We start from the raw sequence: 18,567 nt of genomic DNA on the forward strand, positions 1-18,567 counted from the left end.
GTAAATGACCCCTTAAGAGAGGGTAAATGACCCCACAAGTGAAGATAAATGACCCCAAAAGTGAGTGAAATGACCCCACAAGTGAGGGTAACTGACCCCTTAAGAGAGGTTAAATGACCCCACAAGTGCGGCCAAATGACCCCTCAAGAGAGGGTAAATGACCCCTTAAGAGATGGTAAATGACCCCTTAAGAAAGGGTAAATGACCCCACAAGTGAGGGTAAATGACCCCTTAAGAGAGGTCAAATGACCCCACAAGTGAGAGCAAATGACCCCACAAGTGAGGGCAAATGACCTCTTAAGAGAGGGTAATTTACCCCATAACGGAGGGTAAATGCCCCTTAAGTGAGCGTAAATTACTCTACCAGAGTGGGTAAATTACCCTACAAGTGAGCGTAAATGACCCCTTAAGTGAGGGTAAATTACTCCTTAAGTAAGGGTAAATGACCCCACAAGGGAAGGTGAATGACCTCTTATGGGAGGGTAAATGACTCCTTAAGTGAGGGTAAATGACCCCATAAGTGAGGGTAAATGACCTCTTATAGGAGGGTAAATGACTCCTTAAGTGAGGGTAAATGACCCCATAAGTGAGGGTACATTACCCCATAAGGATAAATTTTCCTTTGAGAGAGGGTAAACTACCCATTCAACGAGGGTAAATTACCTCTTAAGTGGGGGTAAATTATCCATTTTACGAAGTTAAATTACCTCATGAGTAAGGGTAAGTTACCTTATGAGGGTAAATTACCCTATAAGTGACGGTAATTTACCCTTGCATCAAGGATAAATTACCCCAAAAACGTGTCAAAACTACCCCCAATTATAAACCCACAAACTCACCACTGCAAATCAACAAGTCCACCACGGCGAGCGATGACCGCCTTCACCCTGTTAGCGAAGTCTGGCGCGGACTCGTGGTGGTGGCGCGTCATGGCGGGCAGGTACCACACGTCGCAGACGATGGCCCACGACGTCATCATGTTCAGCAGGTAGTGCAGCATGCCGTAGCGCGAGCTGTTCCAGAAGGCCTCGCCGAAGCGCGGGTCGTATCTAGAAAAAAATAAAAATGATATATCTTATACTGTTGCCGCCAAATAACTTGAACAATTTCGCTATATCATAAGGAACGATTTCTAGGTCCGCTTTGAAAGAATAGCAGAGCGCGACGGCTAGGGCTATAGCGCTTTGGTCGCTTGTTTGGTAGAACAGTCAACTGAGAGTCCTCTGCACTGGGTCTACGTTAAGTTTGCTTTCTAAAATAACTAAGTACTTGTGTTCAAGTTGATGTGAATGTTGAATGTTGAAGAAGAAGTTGATAGCTCCCACGCAAGTGGTCGCAGGTTCGAACCCGAGGCAACACACCAATGACTTTTTCAAGTTATGTGTGTATTTCAAATAATTATCACATGCTCCAACGGTGAAGTAAAACATCGTGAGGAAACTTTGCATGCCTAGAATTTGTTTAATGCATTTATTGAAAGCATACAAAAGTAGTTAGGCCAGCGTGGTGGACTCAAGGCTTAACATCTCCCTCGTTACGGGAAGAGACCCTTGCCCAGCAGTGGGACGCCGCCTTAATTTTCTTATTATGCGTCATTTTCCCGGGGTAAAAAGTAGCCTATGTCGTTTCTCGGGTATCAAAATATCTCCATACCAAATTTCATGCCAATTGGTTCAGTAGTTTAGGAGTGATTGAGTAACAAACAGACAGACAGACAGAGTTACTTTCGCATTTAAAATATTAGTATAGATAGTACTTACTTGATAGCGACTGGGTAGATGGTTCCTCCTACTTCGAAACTACCCTTCTTGAACTGCATCACGGAGGTGTTGTTGATACAAGTGCCTTCAGGGAAGATCAGTATCGGAGGATTATCAGCCACCGATATGTGCTCTTTTAACCTAGAACAAAAATATTCTGTATAATTCCGAGATTATAATACAATTAGATGAAAACACGGTATCGCTCGGGTGAATTTTGCTGCGGCAATACGGCAGTTGCCTACCAGTTAAATCAGCTACTCTTTATTTTTACTTTAGAAATATGACGAAGTGACGTCACTATTGCAGATTTTCGTTGATATCGAATGAGTGTCTAATAAAATGTTTCAGTCTGTAATAATTACAATTTCAACATTATTTATGAAAAAAGCTACATAGCCTGAGCATTATTTATGAACCTTTTACGAGTACGAGTTTAATAATTTTTCGTTAACCCAGGCAACTACCCAAATGCCGTAGGAATGGCAACAATTGTCAAAAACAACATTTTCGCTAAACGACAGCAACTAAAAAACCCAAGATGGCGACTGTGGTTTGTTTGTTAGTGCTATTAAATTAGAATTTCTCCATAATCCGTATTTTGCGGATATAATATGTTGTCGACTCGAAATCAATTCATTTTAATGTTTTACTAGAGGCCGCCTGCCACTTCGACCGCGTGGTGACCCTTCTCGTGTAAATCCCGATCCACGGGAACTCCGGGATAAAAAGTAGCCTATATGTTATTCTGGGTCTTCAGCTACCTATATACCAAATATCATCGTAATCGGTTCAGTAGTATTTGCGTGAAAGCGTAACAAACATCCATACATACTCACAAACTTTCGCATTTATAATATTAGTAGGATGTTCTCACCTTCTAGCAACTGCATGTCTATCCTTAACCTCGGAGCGTTCAAACCAAATGTGGGGCGAAGCCCTAGCGAGCGCGCGCTGCAGGAGCCCTAGGAAACCACCGTGACGCTGACCGATCTGAAATATACATATTACAACTGTATGAAATGAGTCTAGGAGATGTGTCATTTTGTATCCAAACGTATTTGAAAATTATTTGAGGGTAGATGTAATTTTTTAGTAAAATTTTCTATTAGAAACTCAATAACAGGTTTGGGACGACCAAAGGAAGGAATAGTTATTGCTTTGAAATATTAATTTTATTTACTTTTACTATGAAATTATTAAATAAATAAACAAAAAAACATAGACTTGCTCCCGGGATTTGAACTCGGGTACAATTTTTTGAAGTAATCATCAAAAAAATATTTTTGGAGTTGGTTAATAATTACTTAATTTATCATGCACAACCAATATGATATAACTTTATAACCCAGTGAGTAAGCATGGATTGAACATACCAATGTTGAAATATATTATATTTATACCTTTTACCATATTAATAACGTACTAATAACCCTCTTATTCATAAAAATATATGAAGTAATGAAAGGCTTATAGTGTTTTGTTTCTTTCACTCCTTAGCGAAATGAAAAAGAGAAAACATATTGTAGTAGATTTTTAACTAAAATTGGTTTATAGTGTGTTTATGAATAAGAGGGTTATTATATGACCTGTACATACCTAAAGTTTTTTCCAGACTCCAGAATGTGTAGATTTACCCTAGAATATGTATAAAAATTTACCTGTACTAATATTTACTTACTTACATGACCCTTTGGCTCATTTTTACCCCACGAGGCTCTGGACAATCAGCTAACAGGATATTTGTGGTAAATATTCTCAAAAAAATCAAGCTTGCTTACTACAAAATGTGGGTAATTTCCCTAAAACCGGGGTAAAATTTTACCTCAAATTCGGGGTAAATCTCCTTTAATTGGGAAAATTTTCCCCGAATTTGGGGTAATTTTCCCCAAAGAGTCGGGGTAATTTTTTGTTTAAAGCTTACCAGTGAATAACAATTGTCGCACATAAGCACTAACGCATCAACAGGGCTCGTATGGTTCGCCACACATATCCCACTCTTCGGTTTATTATGCGTATCATGGTACGTGACCACAGACGATATACACCGAGACAGGAAGTTGAAGCACATGACTGAGACCGCGTAGTTGACGCGTTGTACTCTTATAACATACATACTTACTCTATATGACTGACCACCAGGCTCTCCTGATATCGTCAGAATTCTCCCCAAAATGTGGGTAATTTACCCTAAATCGGGGTAATCTTCCCCAAAGAGTCGGGGTAACTTTTTCCTCAAATTTAGGGTAAATCTCATTCAACAAGAAAATTTTCCCCGCAATTAGGGTAAATTTCCCCAAAGGACCGGGGTAATTTTTTGTTTAAAACTTACCAGTGAATAACAATTGTCGCACATAAGAACAAGCGCGTCTATAGGGCTCGTGTGATTAGCGACACAGATCCCACTCTTCGGCTTATTATGCGTATCATGGTACGTGACCACAGACGATATACACCGAGACAGGAAGTTGAAGCACATGACTGAGACGGCGTAGTTGACGCGTTGTACTCTTATAACATACATACTTACTCTATATGACTGACCACCAGGCTCTTCTGATATCGCCAGAATTCTCACCAAAATGTGGGTAAATTACCCAAAAACGGGGTAATTTTCCCCAAAATCAGGTTAATTTTCCCCAAATTCGGGGTAAATCTCCTTAAATTGGGAACATTTTCCCCGAATTCAGGGTAATTTTCCCCAAAGAGTCGGGGCAATTTTCCGTGAAAAACTTACCAGTGAGTAACAATTGTCGCACATAAGCACTAACGCGTCTATAGGGCTCGTATGGTTCGCCACACAGATCCCACTCTTCGGCTTATTATGCGTATCATGGTACGTGACCACAGACGATATACACCGAGACAGGAAGTTGAAGCACATGACTGAGACGGCGTAGTTGACGCGTTGTACTCTTATAACATATTTACATACTTACTCTATATGACTAACCACCAGGCTCTCCTGATATCGTCAGAGTTCTCCCCAAAATGTGGGTAAATTACCCCATAACAGGGTAATTTTCCCCACAGAGTCGGGGTAATTTTTACCCCAAATTCGGGGTAAATCTCCTTAAATTGAGAAAATTTTCCCCGAAATGATGGTAAATTTCCCCAAAGGGTCGGGGTAATTTTCTTTGGAAAACTTACCAATGAATAACAATTGTCGCACATAAGCACTAATGCATCAATGGGGCTCGTATGATTCGCCACACAGATGCCACTCTTCGGCTTATTATGCGTATCATGGTACGTGACCACAGACGATATACACCGAGACAGGAAGTTGAAGCACATGACTGAGACCGCGTAGTTAACTCGTTGTACTCTTATAACATACATACTTACGTCGTCAGAATTCTCCCCAAAATGTGGGTAATTTACCCAAAAACAGGGTAATTTTCCCCAAAGAGTCGGGGTAATTTTTTCCCCAAATTCGGGGTAAATCTCCTTCAACAAGAAAATTTTCCCCGAATTTAGGGTAAATTTCTCCAAAGGGTCGGGGTAATTTTCTTTGAAAAACTTACCAATGAATAACAATTGTCGCACATAAGCACTAACGCGTCTATAGGGCTCGTGTGATTAGCGACACAGATCCCACTCTTCGGCTTATTATGCGTATCATGGTACGTGACTACAGACGATATACACCGAGACAGGAAGTTGAAGCACATGACTGAGACCGCGTAGTTGACTCGTTGTACTCTTATAACATACATACTTACTCTATATGACTGACCACCTGATACTCTCCTGATATCGTCAGAATTCTCCCCAAAATGTGTGTAAATTACCCCAAAACGGGGTAATTTTCCCCAAAGAGTCGGGGTAATTTTTTCCCCAAATTCGGGGTAAATCTCCTTGAATTGGGAAATTTTTCTCCGAATTTAGGGTAAATTTTCCCCAAAGGGTCGGGGTAATTTTTTGTTAAAATCTTACCAGCGAGTAGCAGTTATCGCACATAAGTACAAGCGCGTCTATAGGGCTCGTGTGGTTCGCCACACAGATCCCACTCTTCGGCTTATTATGCGTATCATGGTACGTGACCACAGACGATATACACCGCGACAGGAAGTTGAAGCACATGACTGAGACCGCGTAGTTGACTCGTTGTTTCGTCTTGCCGTCCGGGAGGGTGCCCACGCAAGCCGTACATGCTATCAGCCACCATACCTAGTGACAATGGACAATGAACAACACCATGAATGTAACCATGTTTTAGTTGTAAGGTAAAATGTATGGATTTTAGCGCTGTTTTTATATACTAAAACGAAAAAATATATATAAAAAAAAATACCGGTACAAAAAACATTTTTATGTTTGTGTATAGCAACATCAAAAACTACGTCAAAATTTCTAATGCCGATTTTTTTATCAATAATGATTTTTTTCCAGATTTTGATGAAATTCTATCAAAATCGAACAAAGATAAGAAAAGGTTTGTAATCCAAAAAACTAATAGTAACATGTTTCACGCCTCATTCCCATAAGGGTAGGCAGAGACCAAACAATTAATAACTAAAAAAACTAATTTCGTACAAAAATTATTTAAAATTTTTCAACTAAATAAACTAATTTCATTACAAAACGCTTTAAAACACTTCATTTTAAATATAACTCATTAATTTAATATTAACAAAAACAGCGTTAAAATCCCTACATTTAACACAAAAACATCGATACAATATGACCCTGAAACGTTACATGGTTACAATAGACATACAGAAACAGGACAGACACAAATGAAATGAGAAAATGAGAGAAGTGATGATAACATGAATACCACATTCACACCTTATAGTACCTTAGTATATAAATATAGCAATTTTCAGTCCAATTTCACTTCATATCGTATGGTTAGTGGTCAACCTAGTGTCAAAGTTGTTCAAGCCGCCCGAGAGGCTTTTGACGTGGCTGAACGACTGTTATCGAAAAAGACAACAACAGGGACCGACTTTTAACGTGCCCTCCGAAGCACGGAAACGCTCAGTTCAAATATCATACCACCCATCCGTAGAATAACCGCAAAAACAGTCGCTTAACCCAGGGCAACCGGCTATGGGCGCCTCAGATTATCTCACGTATGGTTAGTGTTCAACCTAGTGTCAAAGTGGTACGTTTATCGTGAACTGTTAATAAACAGCAACGGTGACTTGTATCACGGAGACGCTCAGCTGAAACACTGCACCTACATCTATGTAATGTACAAGTTAACACACTGAGCGTTTACCTTTACCTAAGAGACCACTTAGAACCACTCTTTATGGTATATAAGTGAAATTGGACTGTCCCAAATCGTGCTTATGTCATTCAACCATCCCAATAATACTATAATCCATTCCATTCCATTGTTATTATTAATCCTACACTCCCTTTAGAAATGCGGACTTACATAAAAAAAATACTAAATCAAATTAAATCAATATCTAGCCTGTTATAAACTAAGGCATAGACGGTGTATGAAATACACTCACGTTTCGCCATTAACAATGTTAGTCCCATGTAATAGGGGGCGAGCCACTAACGCCTAACTCCTCCCTCATTCTGCGAGGAGATAATCGCACTTGAGACATAAATGGGTTAAACTTATTTTAATAACGAGCAAGCCTACTACTATTAAACAATTAAAAAAACAGTCCGCATCCCTTACACCATTTCTCCACCACATACAATCCAATCACAATCCCATCATACCAAAAATCCACGATACCGAAAATCCCATCACACCGAAAATCCCACGACACCAAAAAAATCCCATCATATCAAAATACCAGTGAGAAGCAGGTTTTGTTGCTCAATATAGCGACATCTATCACACTAGTATGGTTCGCGCAGCAGAAGCCGTTGCCTTTGGGCGCGTACTCCTCATCGTGGAAGGTGGCTACCAGGGAGATACTGCGCACCAGGATACGGAACGATGTCATGTAAGAGATCCTGCCTAACTTGCCGCGGAGACCATCAAATGGTATCATGCTCAAGAGCCATGTAGATAGTACCATTACTATGACCTGGGTACAAAATTTTCAACATCAATAGTTGACTGGGTTAAATTTATCTTTTTCATTTGACTATATAAGCTTATATTAGCTTAGCCTTTCTTCCAAATATGTTGAAGACGGCTTCCAGTCTTATTATTTTACATGGAGCGACTGTCTATCTGACCTCCTCAACACAGTTACCTGGGTTATAACACGATACTAAGTAAGACTGGTTGTCAAGACTTTTTAAGCTTCTGACTACTGTTTGTGTCAAAGATCTTCGAAAATGACAGCCGGAACCAACAATTTAACGTGCCTTCCGAAACACTGAGGAACTCGATATGTATAAGATGGTCACCCATCCACAGTACAACCCCGGCAAGCGTAACTTAACCTCAGATACTATACATAAATCTTTCTAAAATCATATTTCAAACACATCATCCACATTCATACATTTTATCTGTAACCCCTAACCACTAGATAACATACAGTTAGTAAAAGAAAAAAAGAAAATTATACACAAAAGAAAGATTATAGAAAAGAATAAACACAAATTTAGTATTTAAAATATATTTTTATAATGTCCCACTGCTGGGCAAGTGTTAGTATAGAGATTTTGTCGTTTATCCACCACACAAAGCTTAAAAAAAACACAAAAAAATAACATTTATTGACCGGGGAATCGAACCCAGGAACAAAAAAAAATCTGCACAGAATTATTGTTTAAATTATTATATGATTTACTTTTCCAAATATTCATAGCATTGACGGGAATTGAACCCTTGTCTCGTATACATATAATATATACTAGCTGACCCGCGCCGCGCAACTTCGCTTGCGTCACTTAAGAGAGAATGGGTCAACATTTTCCCCGTTTTCGTAACATTTTTCGTTGCTACTCCGCCCCTATTGGTCGTAGCGTGATGATATATAGCCTATAGCCTTCCTCGATAAATGGGCTATCTAACAGTGAAAGAATTTTTCAAATCGGACCAGTAGTTCCTAAGATTAGCGCGTTCAAACAAACAAACAAACAAACAAACTCTTCAGCTTTATTATATTAGTATAGATTGTTCATAACAATTAATTTATCCAGAGGTCATAATTATGACCCCTTAAGGCAGTCCCACCGCCAACGATGAACGAGAAACGAGTAGGACTAGAAACAAACGAGTTGACGATCAGCGGGAAGCGAGTGTAGTTTCGATAGTTTTCGCGCTATTGCCTTGATCACACGTACCGAGTGGTCGGGCGAGACAGTATAATGATACTAGGCCGAGAGAGTTGGCTGAGCGAGTACGTGTTTACACGTATTTTAAGAACTTTGCGTCGAGTAGGCAGTCTGTTCAGTTTCAGCATAGGAGATGGATCAAAAAACGGTAATTAAAAATTGCATAAAGTTGCTCATACCGCTCCTAGCACAAGAATTGAAGGAAAGGAAAGGGCCGAGTGCATGTTTATACCTGCCGAGTGTGAAGGCGAGACAGTGCGGGGAAGCGCGGGGGTGGATACTCGGCCTAGCAAATAGAACAGGGGTCGAGTAGCTGTCTCGCCAAATAACTCGGCCGAGCGCTCGGCCATGCACTCGTCGTAGTGTTCATACACACCGAGTACTCGGCCGACCCCACTGTCTCGCTCAGCCACTCGGTAGGCGTGATCAAGGCATATAAGCGAGTGTGTCAGTGCGACGAGCGATTACACGGACCGACGGCTGTAATCCGTGACACGGAGGTCGAACTCCTGACAACTATCAGGGGGGCTATCACGTATCTCAGTTGACAGCCATTTGAAAGCCACTATGCTGTCCATTGTTTTCTCCCTTAGATTATAGTGATTAGTACGTTACGTCGAAGCAGCAATGTACTGAATAGTGACCATAGATTTGACGTATACTAGTTGTCAACTGAGACACGTGATAAGCCCGCAGGTCAGCTAGTTATTAATATAGATATTCGGTTTTGCCGCCCGGCTTGGCTTACTAATGGCGATAAAAATATTTGTAGCAAACTTCAGACCTTACACAACGTTTAATAATAAGTTAGTCTATATATTATTTGAAAAAACTCACCCCTATGAAAAATATCATGATCCTCAAGGGTAGTAGGAAGAAATATCGTACTACAAAACCCATAGCCCAAATGATTGTCAATCGCCATGTTAGAAACTCGTATTGTCTGAAAAAGAAATATTATTTAAGTAAAAATTAAATTTTGGGAAAACTAACACACGGTCATCTGATTCCAAACTAAGCAGAGCTTGTACTGTAACCAAATAACTGATACACTTATATACTTCTAAATACATACTTATATAGATGAGTACCACGCAAGTTGTCGCAGGTTCGAACCCGAGGCAACACACCAATAACTTTTAGAAGTTATGTGTGTATTAGAAATAATTATAACTTGTTCTAAAAGTGAAGGTAAACATCGTGATGCAACCTTGCATGCCTGAGAGTTCTTTAGAACAGTTCTTGAAGGTATGCAAAGTCCCCGCACTTGGTCAGCGTGATGGACTCAAGGTCTAAAACCTTCCTCATTACGGGAGGAGACCCTTGCCCAGCAGTGGGACAGTAATGGGTTAATTATTTTTTTAATTTTTATTTATCGTGCCGATATATGAAGTAATTGCTTTTAAAAACTATTATAATACTAACTTCTCATTACTTCCATGAAGTCTGCAAATAAAATTAATTTTTGTTTATATTTTTTGTATAAAAAGCATTTTATTTAGACATAAATAAGTTCGAAATGTTGACATTCATGGTTATAAAAGCAAAATAATTTTATTACTAATAAGAAAATATAAAAATCTTAAAGATCTATATCTATTTTACTATTAATCGTATGGTTAGTGGTCAACCTAGTGTCAAAGTTGTTCAAGCCGCCCGAAAGGCCTTTGACGTGGCTTAACAACTGTTATCTTAATTGATAACAACCGGGACCGACTTTTAACATAGAGACGGTCAGTTCAAATACCACAAAGTGACTCATCTTTGTAATGTCGACACAAAAGGTCCATCCATAGAACTCCCATCTATAGAATGACCGCGCCAAGAATTGCTTAACCTTATGAGCTTCGAATTTTCAGGTATAGGTGATAGTATGTACGTCTGTCCGTATGTATGTCTGTCCGTATGTATGTCTGTCCGTATGTATGTATGTACATAATATATGTTTGTATGTATGTACCTGTTAGTTCTAGTGAGTAGGTTCCAGCTCCTCAACTCCTCGGCCTCGAAGACGGAGGTGACCTGGTCTTCGATGATGGACTCCATGCCGGCCTTCACCAGGTCCAAGCAGTGGGACAGGTGGAAATCCACTTTGTTCTGGAAAGATCATCATTTCTTTAATATTCTAGTTTTTAAAAAATGCCTATGTGATTCCTTAATTAATGTGATGAAGAGAAGTGATAGCCGAGTGGTATAAGTTGATACCTCCCACTCAAGTGGTCGCAGATTCGAACCCGAGGCAACACACCAATGACTTTTCAAAGTTATGTGTGTATTACAAATAATTCTCTTGTTTTAACGTAGAAGGAAAGCATCGTCCAAAGTCTCCGACCCGCACTTGGCCAGCGTGGTGGATTCAAGGCCTAACCCCTCCCTCATTACGGGAGGGAGACCCTTGCCCAGCAGTGGGACACTAATGAGTTAAATTTATTAAGTTTATAGTTAAGGAACAATAGGTAGCAGCTACTTACATCATCAATGTTTCATACCAGCATAAATATTGTTAAAATCATTTGGCGATTAAAAAGAGTGGCCAGGAGTTTGTTGGCAGCTCTTCTCATTGGCTCTACCTTCCGAACTGGCGGTAAATTCACTCTCTGTATCATTGACTATCATAAGTGTCAGCACTTGACCTAAATTAATAAATGATTTGATTTTGATAGAGTGTTCTACTTACTTCCCCCTTAGGCTGGTCAGTCCTGTGTCCATTCTGCACCCGCTCCTGGCTGGAACTTCTCTTATAGTTCAGCTCTGGCGATGGACCGAGGATCTCTTGCCGTTCTATCACAGTCATCTTGGTACCTGGAGACAGATGGAAGATATTGTGATGTTTGTCGTACGGTCAGTGGTCAACCTAGTGTCAAAGTTGTTCAAGCCGCCCGAAGGCCTTTGATGTGGCTTAACGACTGTTATCTTAATAGACAACAACCGGGACCGACTTTTTACGTGTCCTACGAAGCACGGAGACGCCCAGTTCAAATACCACTATGCGGTCATCCATCTATAGAATGACCGCGCCAACAGTTGCTTAACCCACAGATCGTTTACCGACCGGTGAGCGCAACTGGCTATGAGCGTCTCAGCTATTGTGATGCTGTAGAGGTGACTTGTACTCGTCTAACACGGTTTCTGGGGTACATTTAACGATAGTTTATCTATTGAATAGCCTTAAAACTCATACAAAATATGCTTTTGAATAGATAAACTACCGCTAAATGTACCTCAGAAACCGGGCATAACTGTGTATCTATACTAAATCTATACTAATCTATACTAATATTATAAAGCTGAAGAGTTTGTTTGTTTGATTGTTTGTTTGTTTGTTTGAACGCGCTAATCTCAGGAACTACTGGTCCAATTTTAAAAATTTTTACAGTGTTAGATAGTCCATCTATCGAGGAAGGCTATAGGCTATATATCATCACGCTACGACCGTTAGGAGCAGAGCAGCAGTAAAAAATGTTACAAAAACGGGGAAAATTATAAATTATGAACTCTCTTATGTAACGTAAGCGAAGTTTCACGGGTCGGCAGGTTAGTTTATAATATTAATATGAATCTATCGTGAATCCACAGTGCAAAATCTAGTCAAGAATATGTTTTTCACATCTTCAGTAACAAATGCATAGTAAAACGGAGTTAAAATAACAAAAATACAATGTTTTACGTACACAATGACGCAAAATCGTTTACAGATAATAAGAAAAACTGATTTCTAGCAAATTACTTTGTAACATGCGAAATGATATTTACAATTTCTTCGAGAAAACTTGTTAAGTATTCAATTGAAGATTTCATTTGTTACTCTTGAAAATTGTTTCCTATTTTTATTCTTCGTTATGAAATATATTATATAAAACTAGCTTTTGTGGTTTGTGACTTAGGACAGACTTTTCATACAAACTTACATTCCCTATTTTATCCTCTCGGTGGTAGAATTGATCAAAATCTTAGCGGATGCCTGCGTCATAACATCTACCTGCATGCCAAATTTCAGCCCGATCTACCCAGTGGTTTGTGCTGTGAGTTAATAGATCACTATCCCCTGGTTTCTGAGTACATTTAGCGGTAGTTTATCTTTTTTTTTTTTTTTTAAATCATTTATTCATATAATAGTACAAAATAATGTTTTACATGTATTCTCCTCGCCAAGCTACACAGCTTGTTGGCGAGATACGCTCGTTTACATTATGTTATTATGTACATGTATGCATGCATTATGTTTAAAAATAGAAGAAATTAATAAAGTTCTTATATCTAAATATTAAAGTTACAATTAAACAAACATTAGGTACAATCAAAGCTTTCTTTCTCTTACTATCATTTGCTCACGGCCATGAACTTCACTTATAGTGACGTCTTTATTGCCTAGCAATAAGTCCCTGAGCCTTGTTTTTATACATTCTTTACTTAACCTAGGTTCTGCTCAGAGCAATTCAAAGTTATTAAATAATTTAGGAACTATATATTCAGTCAATCTCTCTCCATAATAATTAATAATTTTTTTAATCTATTCAATAGCGTTTTTTTTGTATGAGTTTTACCGCTATTGTATAGATAAACTGCGGATAAATGTACATTAGAAACCGGGCTTATGTCAGTCGGTCACCTTTGTATATTATATTAGGTCGGGGAAAAAAGTCTATTCGCATTATAGTATGTATGAACTTGTAATAAAATCTCTTTGGCTTCAAGAATCACAAATGAGTACACGGTTCATTAGGTTTCTTTCAGTGCGCTCGTGAGGTACCCAAATATCGAGCTTTTTATGTAGAGAAAAGATTTTATTACAAGTTCATACATACTATAAAGCGAAAAGACTTTTTCCCCGACCTAGTGTTTAGATTGTATCCTGTCATGTGTCTTACCATTAATACTGCCATTCTCCTTGATGATGGCTGAGGGTGGTTTATCATCAGGGACCGGAGGTTCCTCCTCCTCATCAGAGCTGTCGCTGCGGGCCTCCTTCTTGGCCACCTCGATGTGCTGTCTGCCATACTGGAAATAACAGAATTATTGTTAAAATAAAGCAAAAAAACATTTTTATCTCTATCAGAGATCTAAAATTAGTATATCAGTCTAGCCTTTCTTCCTACTATGTTTCTGTCGGTTTCCAGTCTCACCGGATGCAGCTGAATACCAGTGTTTTACATGCAGCGACTGTCTATCTGACCTCCACAACAGTTACCTGGGTTATAACACGATACTAAGTAAGACTGGTTGTCAGACTTTCAAGCTTCTGACTACTGTTTACGACTTCAATTCTCCACACTAGCCAATTGCATCTCGATGTTTTCCTTCACCGTTATAACAAGTGGTCATTATTTCCAATCCAATACCCACTTGTGTATTAGTATCTACTAGCTGACCCGCGCAACTTCGCTTGCGACACATATTAGAGAATGGGTCATAATTTTCCCCGTTTTTGTAACATTTTTACTGGTACTCTGCTCCTATTGGTCGTAGCGTGATGATATATAGCCTATAACCTTCCTCGATAAGTGGACTATTTAACGTTGAAATAATTTTTCAAATGGGACCAATACTCCTGAGATTAGCGCGTTCAAACAAACAATCTCTTCAGCTTTATAATATTAGTATAGATTAAATCAGGCGGAATTTCGATAGTTTCCATACCTTAACTGTTACTTTATCTACCGGATAGAATACCCAACACTTATTTAAGCCGTAAAACTGGACTTTAATCAAGTAAATAAGCATTAATTATAACATTAGAAGCATCTTGTACTTTGTACATACACCGATATGTATTACAACTTTGTACACTACGTATATGGGTTAAATACTATTTGTAATCAAATAATTACTCATACAAATGAGATTAATAGAACAATGACTTTTGTTACTACGGTAGTTTCTACCCGTGACTTCGTACGCGTGGAATTCCCACCGTAAAGAAAAAACAGTCTAATATCTTAAAAAAACAAATAAAAAAAGAAATTAAAACAAAAAACAAGCCCAGTAGTTTGGAATAGAATGGAAAATAAAAACCAGAATAAAAGGATTAGGATACCATTCCTTTTTAGACTAGACTATCAGCCAAATCAACTACTCTTTATGAAATGTCAAACACACATTTTAGTATAGAAATACGACATAGTGACGTCACAGTTTCGTATTTTCGTTGATATTAAACGAGTGTCTAATAATGTTTCAGTCTGTTATAATTACAATTTCAACGTTATGTACCAAAAACTACACAGCCTGAGCATCTTAGATGAACCTTTTACGAGTACAAGTTTAAGAATTTTTCGTTAACCTCAACTACCCAATTTGAATGGGTGACACAATAGATTGACCTAACCACAGTCTAATTATCTGAAAGCAAAAGAATACTCTCTTTTACTAAATTTAACACTATTTTTACCTAAAAGATGAAACTACCAACACAATATTAGCACGTGTCTCTGCCTACACTCTTCACAATAGAGTCGTAATATAAATCTCATCACTAAGATATAAAGTAAACGAGCTAGTAATGTTCTGCGCACGCGCATCTGACCTTGCCGTAAGGTCGGGACACTTACGACACGGTGCAAGTACATAACATGGTTTAAATCATTTGATATAGAATAACAACTTAGTAGAAACGCTCATAGCCAGTTGAGAGACTGACTTGCAAGAAAGTAGTTTTAGTTTGATTGTTTACCGACCGGTGAGCACAACTGGCTATGGGCGCCTCTATTAAAATAAATAAATAAATTTAACCCATTAATGTCCCACTGCTGGGCAAGGCTCCCGTAATGAGGGAGGGGTTAGGCCTTGAGTCCACCACGCTGGCCAAGTGCAGGTTAGGGACTTTGCATGCCCTCAATAAACGTATTAAACTAATTTTTGGGCATGCAAGGTTTCCTCACGATGTTTTCCTTCACCGTTGGAGCATGGGATAATTATTTCTAATACACACATAGCTTGGAAAAGTCATTGGTGTGTTGCCTCGGGTTCGAACCTGCGACCAATTGTGGGAGGTATCAACTTATACCACTCGGCTATCACTGCTCTATATGTATTAACTAGCTGACCCGCGCAACTTCGCTTGCGTCACATAAGAGAGAATGGGTCAAAATTTTCCCCGTTTTTGTAACATTTTTTACTGCTGCTCTGCTCCTATTGGTCGTAGCGTGATGATATATAGACTATAACCTTCCTCGATAAATGGGCTATCTAACACTGAAAGATTTTTCAAATCGGACCCGTAGTTCCTGAGATTAGCGCGTTCAAACAAACAAACAAACAAACAAACTCTTCAGCTTTATAATATTAGTATAGATTTAAGGAATTTACTTTCCTGCAAGTCAGCCTCTAATGTTAATTTATAAATAACTAATTAGTATGAAAACAAAACGCATCGCATATGTGACTTGCATATTAATTACCTACTTTAAACTTTGACCAACATACGTACAAATAATATTATCAATATACAAAGTTCATTATTAGAACAATTTTCCTGTCCTATATTATGAGGCGTATGAATGAATAGGGCATAGTGTAACTTAGTAGAGAGTGTTGTATGCGCAGTTCGCGGCTGGAGGTATACAACATACAGAATGTATAACATCAGTGACTCGACTTATACAGCTGACGGTGACCTGTTTGATACAGATACTTTATTTTGGAAATAAATGAACTTATTAATTATAGTCGAGATTAATCGTTTGTTTGGCAAAACGTATATGGCACTCATCATCATCCGTACTAATATTATAAATGCCAAAAGTAACTCTGTCTGTCTGTCTGTCTGTTACTCAATCACGCCTAAACTACTGAACTAATTTGCATGAAATTTAGTATAGAGATATTTTGATACCCAAGAAAGGACATAGGCTACTTTTTACCCCGGGAAAATGACGCATTCCCATGAGAAAATTCAGGTGGCAGACGAAGTCGCGGGCAGTCTCTAGCAATTATATACAGGAAAAGCCAGAGAGTAAAACTCTGTATGCAAACTAGTATTTGGGCTTTATTTTCGAGATAAATATTTATTCACGTGCAGAAATCTAGCGTCTCATTAATCAAATCTTATTGTTCAGTTGCTAATTATCACACATAGTCGAATTGTATGCAAATTATGTTTTCGTAAACATTCAGAAGAATAACATAGAAATGACGTCACTGTACATTCAATGAGAATTTTTTTTAGAAACTGAGCAGTGATAGCCGAGTGGTATAAGTTGGCACTTCCCATGCAAGCGGTTGCAGGTTCGAAATCGAGGTAACACACCAATGACTTTTCTAAATTGTGTGTATTAGAAATAATTATCACTTGTTCCAACGATGAAGAAAAACATCGTGATGCAACCTTGCATATCTGAGAGTTCTTTAGAACATTTCTTGAAGGTATGCAAAGTCCCGCAATTGGTCCGCGTGATAGACTCAAGGCCTAACCCCTCCCTCATTACGGGAGGAGACCCGAGCAGTGGGACAATAATGGGTTAAATTTATTTTAATTAGTATTACAGTCGTATACAGTCTAGGGTTGAAAACCAAAAATGACTTTTCCAAGTGATGTGTGTATTATAAATAACTAGCTTTTACCCGCGACTTCGTCCGCTACCTGAATTTTCCCACGGGAATGCGTCATTTTCCCGGGATAAAAAGTAGCCTATGTCCTTTCTCGGGCATCAAAATATCTCCATACCTAATTTCATGCAAATTGGTTCAGTAGTTTAGGCGTGATTGAGTAACCAGACAGACAGACAGAGTTACGTTCGCATTTATAATATAAGTATGGAAGTATGGATGATCACTTGTTATAACGGTGAAGGAAAACATCACATTCAACTCTCAGACGGAACAGGTAAATAAAATACCATTTATTACCTGGTTTTAGTACAACAAAGAATTAATTATAGAATTATCGTTAGAGGAAAACGTGCATGTATATCTCAGACCTCAACATTTATTAAATGACTAAATAAAACTATATCTTTCTAAATATATATAACTCAAAGGTGACTGACTGACATAGTGATCTATCAACGCACAGCACAAACCACTGGACGGATCGAGCTGACATTTGACATGCAGGTAGATGTTATGACGTAGACATCCGCTAAGAAAGGAATTGGATCAATTTTACCCCCAAGGGGGTAAAAAAGGTGATGAAAGTTTGTATGAAAATTCTGTCCTAAGTCATAAACCACCCTTTGCTTTAAGGGCACATTAAAATCTCAGTCATTAACTGCACGTTTGTCGCAGTGGTTAACGTGGTCACCTCGCCGCAATAACCGTAGCGCCGCGTGTGGTGGGTTAGAATCCCACCCGAGACAAATATTTGTGTGATGAGCACGAGTGTCTGTTCTGAGCCTGGTTGTTAATTTATCTATATAAGTATATATTTAGAAGTATATAAGTATATTTATCACTTATTTGGTCACCATAGTACAAGCTCTGCTTAGTTTGTAATCAAATGACCGTGTGTGAGTTGACCAATAACATTTATTTACTTGTCTCAAAAGCTATAAACTTAAACGTTGACACACGATTGACCACTATCGCAGCTAAAAATATCAAACAGTATTTAATTATAATTTCAGTGCATAAAGTCCACTAGTCCTAATCATCAGATAGA

At 38.6% G+C, this 18,567-nt stretch overlaps 1 protein-coding gene across 7 annotated transcripts in view; it reads right to left on the bottom strand.

Annotated features, from left to right (window-relative positions):
• Gpat4 (Glycerol-3-phosphate acyltransferase 4) overlaps positions 1 to 18,567 on the bottom strand; it is a 39,276-nt gene that overhangs the window by 7,931 nt on the left and 12,778 nt on the right. For 5 of the 7 annotated variants that reach the window (XR_012960201.1, XR_012960200.1, XR_012960199.1 and 2 more), the window contains 8 exons: positions 13,841 to 13,970; positions 11,650 to 11,774; positions 10,933 to 11,069; positions 9,810 to 9,915; positions 7,532 to 7,768; positions 2,638 to 2,753; positions 1,761 to 1,901; positions 840 to 1,049 (listed from right to left, as the gene is read on the bottom strand). Coding sequence is in view for 4 of the 7 variants with exons in the window: in XM_076133474.1 (XP_075989589.1) it covers positions 840 to 1,049; positions 1,761 to 1,901; positions 2,638 to 2,753; positions 7,532 to 7,768; positions 9,810 to 9,915; positions 10,933 to 11,069; positions 11,650 to 11,774; positions 13,841 to 13,970 (1,202 nt within the window). In the remaining 3 variants the exon portion in view is untranslated. Of the gene's footprint in view, positions 1 to 839; positions 1,050 to 1,760; positions 1,902 to 2,637; positions 2,754 to 5,699; positions 5,934 to 7,531; positions 7,769 to 9,809; positions 9,916 to 10,932; positions 11,070 to 11,649; positions 11,775 to 13,840; positions 13,971 to 18,567 lie in introns of all 7 variants that reach the window. The other 2 variants (XM_076133475.1, XM_076133473.1) reach the window with 1 other exon arrangement.

Source organism: Anticarsia gemmatalis, chromosome 29 (genome assembly GCF_050436995.1).
Source record: "Anticarsia gemmatalis isolate Benzon Research Colony breed Stoneville strain chromosome 29, ilAntGemm2 primary, whole genome shotgun sequence".
Taxonomy (NCBI): domain Eukaryota; kingdom Metazoa; phylum Arthropoda; class Insecta; order Lepidoptera; family Erebidae; genus Anticarsia; species Anticarsia gemmatalis.